Source organism: Verticillium dahliae, genomic scaffold (assembly GCF_000150675.1).
Source record: "Verticillium dahliae VdLs.17 supercont1.1 genomic scaffold, whole genome shotgun sequence".
Classification (NCBI taxonomy): Eukaryota; Fungi; Ascomycota; class Sordariomycetes; order Glomerellales; family Plectosphaerellaceae; genus Verticillium; species Verticillium dahliae.
In genome coordinates this window covers 1,806,756-1,815,094 of record NW_009276921.1, presented here as the reverse complement: position 1 = coordinate 1,815,094, position 8,339 = coordinate 1,806,756, and the positions used below count along the sequence as shown (strand labels likewise).

Here is an 8,339-nt window from a genome sequence, read left to right as displayed (position 1 = left end):
CCCTACTTCCACCCGCTTCCTTGTCTCAGTTACGACTACCGCACACTTCTCTCTCTCCCCACGCTCGCTCCTACGCACACCCCTCCCTACTACTCCCCACCCCACCAAGCGATGAAAAGGAAAGAAAATAAAATCGAACAAAGCGCTGGTAGTCCTCGAGTGGATCTTTCTTCATTGCGGCTTGAGATACTGCTCTACGGCATCCACAGCCCCTTTCCACTTGCTCGCCTCCACGAGCATCAAGTAACCCTGCGGCTTGATACCCATTTCCTGGAACGCCCTCTTGCTCTCCGCCGAGCCTTCGTTTTCGTGGGAGTAAGAGTAAGCGCCGTGAGCGACAGCGTGCTTGGCCGTAACCTCATCCTCCGGGTGGAAGTACCACATGGACCCATCCGCACCCTTCTGCTTCTTCCCCTTGCGCTCGGTGCGTAGCTCAGCCTCTGGTTCGACTTCGCGGTACGTCTTGGAGAGGACGAGATAGTGTGTAAACTCGTACGGCTCCTTGTCCTCCACGGCAGCCTCAACCTCGTCGATGAGCATGCGGTACATGGGCGGCGCGATCTCGGTCGGCATGTTGATGAGACGCTCCGTGAGCACGAGACCGACTTGAGCGCCGCTGGTGAGCAATTCGGGGATGGGCGCGAGCGCCTCGTTCGTCTGCGCCTTCTCGATGATGTACTTGGTGAGGTCGGCGAACGCCGGCTTGTCGCGGTGCTCGTGCATGTTGAGAACTGTCATGAGGGCATAGGCATCGTTCGCCTTGTCGTCGACCTTGACGGTTGAGCCGATGGTGGGTTGGGAAATAATGAGGTCTGCGAGGCCGGATATGTTGAACTTGACGGCGTCCACGTCGAAGAGCTGGCGGAGAAGAGCCTTGGTGCCGTGGAAGTCGATTTCGGCGTCAAAGTTGAACCACTCGAAGTCGACGTTCACAACGTCAAACTCAACCGATGTGTTAGCGCTTGACAGCCAACGGACCTTGTCAGGGAGCTGAACGTACGTCATCCTCAGAGTCATCTTCGTCCATCTTGTCGCCGTCATGGGCAGGGTTCTGCTCGTCTCTCTCCCTCTTCTTGCCCATTATGATGATCTGAAATGATTTTTCGGAGGTTTCTTGGGGTTTTTAGGCTTGGACCGATGTTCTCGAAGTCGGCAATATCGTGATTTGTCGTCTGAGAAGCTGTGGCCCGTTGTTGAATTCGTGTTGATGTTGCTGGACGTGCCTGGCGGAGACGAAATTTCTCGATTCATACCCCGCACTAGTCCTGTTCTGGACTGATAACAAGGTGATAGCGGCCCTCCAAGAAATGGCCGACCATCTTGGCTCTTGGTCTTGCCTCAAATCTTGAGACTTTGTCCTCACCTCGACATTATATGTGTGGAATTTTCGAGAGCCTCCTCTCTTTCTGTCGGCTGTAGTCACTTGATCTCGCTTGATTAGCTTCGTGGGTTTGCTCGGCGAAAAAGACCAAAACCCACTAATTGGACGTGCATGTCCTACCTGGGTGTGCTGTGCGATTCATTTCTCTCTTGCACATGAAGTTCGGTCTAGAAAGTCTGTCATTGCCGGGATGTCGATGTCGGTCAGTACACTTTCAGGACAGCTGTGCTGAATGCAGCCATGTCTCTAACACAGACTTAATATGACATCAATGGGGTTGGCCAAACACAACGCATCATCACTAACAAAGAAACCACCAAACGGACAACCTGCAAAATCCAATGTATTCTATTCTCAACGTACCCAAGAGCTATAAAGTTATAAAGCTCTCAAGCAGCAAACCTTCGTCAACAGAGTCGACGGAGCGTCAAACAAACGAAGAGGCAAAAACTTGTGCTTATAGAATGTGTCGAATAACCGAAACCACAATGGGTTGCGGCCATATTCTTAAATCAACCAGCATATGCAAAAAGACATCAAGGTGCAAAACACAGCGAGTGACGAAGAATTGCATCAACGATACATGCGCCCCGTGCGACCAGGGTGCCCTCAAACACTGGACGAAGGTTTCCTACGAAAGTCGCCATGAGCTGCTTATGACACAATACATCCATGCCAAAAGAACAGGGAATCAGGAGGATATGACGAGGCTTGAGCATCTCATGATGGAGCTGCCTCGACATGTGCGCGCAACGAATGCCGCTCTCTGCCAACATCGCAAAGGAAGCGATGTGTTGTGGACGAAATCGATGTAGTATCATAAAAATAATGTGCGTAATGGCTGCGACGGACGCAATTGAGACTTTGCATGTCTTGTCTCCATCTTGCCTTTCCGTACAAGACCGCGAGGTTAATTTTATAGATTGATGGCGTCTTACCAAGGACCAGCGGAATCGAAATGGTGTCCCAGTTGTGCGTCAGTCGGGCCGAGTAACTTTGCAACATCCCAAGCTGAATAGTACTGGTCTCCTTGACCAAGCTTCCGGTGCCTGTCTCCTCGGTCTTGATTGTCTGGAACTATTCTCTTCTTGGCCTGAGTGTAATCCTTCAATCGAGCTGTGCCCAGCTTACCCGCCCTTCGTTTGTCCGTTGGACAGCGCAGCAGTGGTACCTGTATGATGGCGTTAAAGACATCCCTGACTTTCTGGACGGGCTGGTGGTGTCGTTTAGCGATAGCTTCAAAAGGAAACACTTCTGCGCATGTGTCTGCGATATCGACAATCAAGTGTTTACCGCTAGTCGTTCCCTGAGTCGAAGGAATCGGCACCTGTGAGTTTCGGGTACCGAGAATATTGTCCGTTGATGAAAAGAACGGACTAGGTCTGGTCTTGTTTTGGCCAAGAGGTTTATGACCAAGGAACTGAGATTGTCGAGCGGAGCCCACCAGTCCGGCGATGAAGTGCGAAGGTATCGATTGACCATGTGCAGCCGGCATCATGTTCCCACTCGCTGTGCCGTTCATATTAAATGCTGGTGTCCAAGCTGGCTGCGCCAGGCTCGAGGCCTGAAAGGAGCCCGTTGCCAGAGAGGACTGCATCTCGGTCGCCGACATTGCTGCTCGTTGCCGGAGCTTGGCTTGAAGGCATTTCATGCAAGTCCCGTGGGCTTTTGGCCCATCTTTGTGATCTTTCATTGAGGTAGTATTATATGAACTAGCTGCTGCATCATGGCCTGTCGATGGGTTTGGAGGTGCCACCGAAGGTTGTTCCACGTTGTTTTGGGGGCGGTCGAACTCACGGAAGCTGGTCCCGCGGCCAAAGTCCAATCTGGACGCGAGGCTCAATGGCTGAGAGGGTGGTGACTGGCACATGAGACCCATGGAGGACTGACTGTGGTAGTTCTTCTTGTCATTGCTCTTGACGTGTGACACATGGCCAACAATCTGGGTTGGCGGGACGCGAACCTCGTGCTGTAGTCCGTCCTGTCTATACTCAGTGTCCCGGATCTCAAGAAGCCAATCGTTCGAATCACACGCCTCAGTTGTACCATATGGTTGAAATTCAGTGGCCTCAGAAAAAATGGCTGTCATTGCATCTTCTGCTGGGTCTGGAGCTGCTTCAGTGATATAAGGAGGGGTCATTGCGAACATGTGACTCTCCGTCACGGTTCTGAACGCGTGGTTTCCAAGCCCATCACAACCCTCATTCTTGATTGGAACATTGAGTCCTCGAACCGATTGAGATCTTGTAGAACCAGGCAACAATCTTTGCGGCAGTTGTTTTGGCGACAGAGGAGGAGAATCGCAAAGGCTGCTGGCTGGCGCGATCCAGAGAGTCTCAAGGTTATTCAACTTGCCAAACCCGGGTCCTAAGGTTCTTGTCGCAGACCAAGCGGTTGGCGGTTCTGGAGGCTGTGAGGACAGTACCGCTGTCGCAGTACTGATTCTCTGCTCTATTTTGGGGGCGGGTCTCTTGGGGTCCGAGGTCATCAGAGCAGGCCGTGGAGATGGAGTGACCGATGTGCTATGTTCAAAGGCTTGAGGTGTAGGGGCAACCCCAAGATTGTTGAGCCTTCTCTTCTTCACAGGGTTGACCGCTACAATCTGAAGCTCATCGTCCAATCTTTTCGCGGGTAATACTGAGGCTGGTGTTGCAGGTCTCAGAACGAAAGGGCCGGTTGGGGTTGCCATCGCCACTTTACTTGGTAATCGTAGAAATTCCGCAGTATCAAATGCGGAATAGCATAGCAACTCTTGAAGGACGGTTCAGGTAGCTCAAAAATGGGAAGGTTGATGATTAGACTTTGTGGAGCGCGAGACGGTTGCAGAGATGCTAAACCAGATGACACTGTACGGTATGTATGCTTCCTATTACGTCATTCACGGTAATGCTGTTAAACAAAGTCTATCAGGCAAGCAGAGGAAGGGTGTTGTCATGGATCAAACGTTTGACCGGGTTCTTTGAGAATTTGCAAGATAATCTCATGACGCAGAAAGAAAGGCGTTCAGCCATGAAAACGACAAAAGTAGTCACAACTCTTTTGGGTTTTATTCCATACTTCTGAAGAGTTCAAAGGATTGGAAGAGTCTCCATGCTGAGTTATTCAGAAGTCTAACCGACAATCAAGCGCTCTCGATGGCAATTATTCATGTCTATCCAAGCACATCGTCTCTGGGACAGGAGCGAGAACTTGCGTGTCGTGGTAGCGCCTTGTCAAGGTCTCGGGCAGCATTCCTATGGCTCACTGCTTTGTCATAAGAGCGCTATTGGGAATCAACGTGTGGAAGACCTCTTCACTCTGCTCTATACCACGCACTGGCATCCTCTCATCACAAATGCCATCACAAGGGGTTTCCGAAGGAGGACATTCGCAGTTTCAATAGAAAGCGAGGTAAAAAGGTGGAGTTCACGGTGGAGTACCTCAGCGTGGTCACTGAATTTGACCTGAATAGCGCTCATCTCTATTCTTTTGTTTGACTACATTGCCCGCGGCCAATAACATTGGCAAACTACCTAAACCAGTGAGGCCGGAGTGTCCGGCGGGCCATCTCTGGACCTCAGCATGCTTGCCTCCTTGTAGTTGCATAAGGTATCTTGAGGTATGGCTGTAGCAGGTCAATGTCCCGCGATTATATTACGTAATCGAAGATGGGACGCGGGGCAATGGCAGGCAGCTCCATACCAAATGGGAGCTTGAGACCTCCATCTCCAACTCCAGCTACCACCACCCGTCCCTGTTCAGATGCTCTCCGCCGACCTGAGCAGGTGCCGATAGTCAGAACTGGCACAACTCCAACATAGCGTCCATCTTTCGACCGGGATAGTCTATTGTCCAGCTGCAAAGTCCCGTTTGAAATGTCGTCCAACGCGGGCCTGAAGTCGGTCAACCCGCTCATCTCGAATCAGTCTTCCGAACTCCAAGCGGTCCTGCACCCCCTCGTGCTCCTCAGCATCTCCGACTACATCACCCGCCACACTCTCCGAGAACATGAGTGGCCCATAATTGGTGGCCTGATGGGCCAGCACAACGGCCGTGAAGTCACCATCGAGCACGCCTTTGACTGCCATGTTGCCCCGTCCCCCGACACGCCCTACAAATACGGTCTGGACCTGCCTAGAGTGCTTGGACGGATAGAGCAGAGTGAGAACTACAGCTGGGCCCGGACACGTACATTGCTAACATCTACGCAGTGCGTGCTGTCCACAAGGACCGAAGTCTCGACTTTGTCGGCTGGTACACGCTCCTGCCCAAAACGGGCCCGACTCAAGAACTCACCCATATCCACAACACCATCCTCAACCACATTAACGAGTCGGCCATCCTCCTCGGCTTCCACCCGAAGGAAGTTCTCGACCATTCCGTAGGCGGCAAGCTCCCTCTGACCGTGTACGAGAGCAACTATGAAGTCGACGACGCCGCCAAGGCCGCCGATACGGAAGGCGACAAGACGATGGAAGACGGCGAGTCTACGCTGAAGCTCCGCTTCCGCGAGCTGGGCTACACAGTCGAGACGGGCGAGGCCGAGATGATCAGCATGGACTTTGTGGCTCGGGGCAGCGGAACGGCCACCGCCGTCGAGCCCCCCAAAGAGAAGCAGAAGGGAAAGGACGCCAACACCGCCAGCGGGAAGGGCAAGCAAAAGGCCGACAGCCTCCTCCCGGTAGAGGACGACGCGGCGCTGACGCCGGAGGAGGAAGAGATGATCGCCGCGCTGACGGCCAAGGCGAATGCGACCAAGATGCTCTTGTCACGCATCCACCTCATCATGACCTACCTCGAACGTCTGCCCGCGGCGTACGTCTCGGGCAAGGAAATGTCTGCACAACCCGCAGGCGACCACGAGACGACGCCTTCGAATACCATTTTGCGACAGATTCACGCACTCGTCGGCCGACTGGACCTGGTTGAGCCGTCGGATGTTGAGGCCTTCCGGAGGGAGGTGGTATGCGAGCAGAACGACGTCCACCTCGTCTCCCTCCTCAATGACGTCATGCAGAGCGTGCAGGAAGTGCGGTCCATGGGTCGCAAATTCGACGTTGTCGACTCGGCCAAGGCTCGCGACCAGCGGAATAGGACACCCTGGGAGATGCCCACGGGTAGGCCTAGCCCTTACGGTATCCAGGGCGCCGGGGACATCATGTTTTGAGCGTACGGGATCCGTTCAAGGGCAAACGGTTTAATTTGGGCAGGGAAAAGAGCAAAATGCATTTTCTACAATGGCATCATGACTGCAAGGCGTTCAGGGTTCAAGGTATGACACTGCACCTACACGAAACAGGAGATTAGAGAGATGGTCATTAGCTGAGAGGAAGAGTATGAGTTTTCGCGCTATGAATAAAAAATACCGGATCAATGAGTGACGAGGGTATACGACACGATATGTTGCATCCGGCACACTGGCGTCTAATAACCTCTGTATTTTAAGATGATTGAGGTTGAAGCGTAAAATCCCCCCTTGAAATCGAAAAGTCCATCCAAGTGCTCGCTGAAGAGTAAAAAGAAAAAAGTAACCTCCTGATGTGAATTCTATCTAGTTTTGTGCCTTGTATCCTTGCAAACCCTCAAACTCCCTCCCTGCTAAGCCTGCTATTCGCGACCTGTTGTATTCGTAAATATGCGCCATCTTCCGTCCGCTCCCAAATGGGGTGACCTCTTCATCCTGTCCCCCTCCCCCCCTTCTGCCACCAGGGTATCATAAGCTGGATGTAATGCCAGCCAACCAATCAATCTTTGAGGAGTGCCGCAGGTCTGAGACGTATTGCGAATATGCTCAAGCCTCGATAACAACCTTTAGCACCAATTTCCCCTCGTCATCAAACGTCCGACTCGCCAGCTCAAATGCCTTGGACGCGTTCTCGAGACCCTTGAAACGGTGCGTGACCATGTCGTCGAGGTTCGGAATGTTGGCTCTATTCTTTGCGCACAGAAGCTGAACGCCCGTCGGGTAGGTATTGGCGTATCTAAAAATGCCCAGGATGTCAATTTCTTTGAGGTGAGCGACGGACAGAGGCAGTGTCTGCACCGGCGTGCCCATGCCGACCATGATGACCTTGCCGCCCGGCTTCGTCGCATACAAGCTGGTGTGCATGCAGACCTCCTTGCCAGTACACTCGAAAGCGATATCGACACCGTCATGCTCGTCATCGTCGTCAAGGTACTCAGGCACCTTGGTAATGGCCAAAAGCTCGGCGGCAAGCGACTTTGCGCCGTCAAATTTACTCTGCACGCTCTGGACTGAGAAGATGCTGGAAGGCGTCATGACGCCCGACTCGGCCGGAGTTGAGGTGCCAGACTGCATGTTGGGCACGACATAGCCGTGCGTGGCGAAGCCCTTTGTGATGGCATAGTTGACCCGGCCGGCATCTACGTCCGTGATGGTGACCTCAGAGCAGCCAGCCTGCCGCGCCATGGCAGCAGTCAGCAGGCCGACTGTCCCAGCACCGATGACGAGCGCCGTGGAGCCAGGTGCCGGGGCGGCGCGGTTGACCGCATGGATAGCGACGGAAAGGGGTTCGAGAAGAGCGGCCGAGTCGAAGGAAACATGGTCTGGAATCTTGTGGCACCAGTTGGCCGGGTGGTTGATCCGATCCTGGAGGGTGCCCTGGTAGTGGGGGACGGTTTTGGCGCTGCTCCTGAATCTCAACTTTTTGCATAGATTGTACCTGCCTTTCCTGCAGGTGGAGCACTGGCTGCAAGGCACACCGACTTCGAGAGCCACGCGATCGCCAAGCTTGAAGCCGTTGACTTGCGATCCAATGGCAACAACAACTCCTGATGACTCGTGTCCCAGGGACAGGGGGTGGCAGGCACAGAGGTCGCCATTGGCAAACTTCTTGTAATAGCTGACATCGGAACCACAAATGCCTGTACTCCGGATCGAAATCTGGAGCTCGCCGACACCAGGGTTCTCCAGCGTTCTCGTCTCCTAAGCAAGACATGAGGTCAGTCTTTCTGTTTG

General features: G+C 53.3%; 4 protein-coding genes across 4 annotated transcripts in view; 1 reads left to right on the top strand and 3 right to left on the bottom strand.

Annotated features, from left to right (window-relative positions):
• Positions 1-153: 153 nt before the first annotated feature.
• On the bottom strand, positions 154-1,081 carry VDAG_00552 (BCP1 protein; the record flags this gene model as incomplete). The annotated part of the gene is made up of 2 exons (XM_009651929.1): positions 154-942; positions 1,001-1,081. 2 exons carry the CDS (start codon positions 1,079-1,081, stop codon positions 172-174), a joined length of 852 nt encoding a protein of 283 aa, XP_009650224.1. The 3' UTR covers positions 154-171.
• Positions 1,082-2,315: 1,234 nt separating this feature from the next.
• On the bottom strand, positions 2,316-4,070 carry VDAG_00551 (uncharacterized protein; the record flags this gene model as incomplete). Its single annotated transcript, XM_009651928.1, has 2 exons — positions 2,316-3,067; positions 3,179-4,070. 2 exons carry the CDS (start codon positions 4,068-4,070, stop codon positions 2,316-2,318), a joined length of 1,644 nt encoding a protein of 547 aa, XP_009650223.1.
• Positions 4,071-5,235: 1,165 nt separating this feature from the next.
• Positions 5,236-6,527, top strand: VDAG_00550 (COP9 signalosome complex subunit 6; the record flags this gene model as incomplete). The annotated part of the gene is made up of 2 exons (XM_009651927.1): positions 5,236-5,521; positions 5,572-6,527. 2 exons carry the CDS (start codon positions 5,236-5,238, stop codon positions 6,525-6,527), a joined length of 1,242 nt encoding a protein of 413 aa, XP_009650222.1.
• A 624-nt stretch (positions 6,528-7,151) lies between these two features.
• The window catches only part of VDAG_00549 (sorbitol dehydrogenase), a gene marked incomplete at both ends in the record, with an annotated part of 1,532 nt that continues 344 nt past the window's right edge, over positions 7,152-8,339 (bottom strand). Inside the window, one exon of the mRNA XM_009651926.1 lies at positions 7,152-8,306. Within this exon, the coding sequence (XP_009650221.1) occupies positions 7,152-8,306 (1,155 nt within the window). The remainder of the gene's footprint in view (positions 8,307-8,339) is intronic.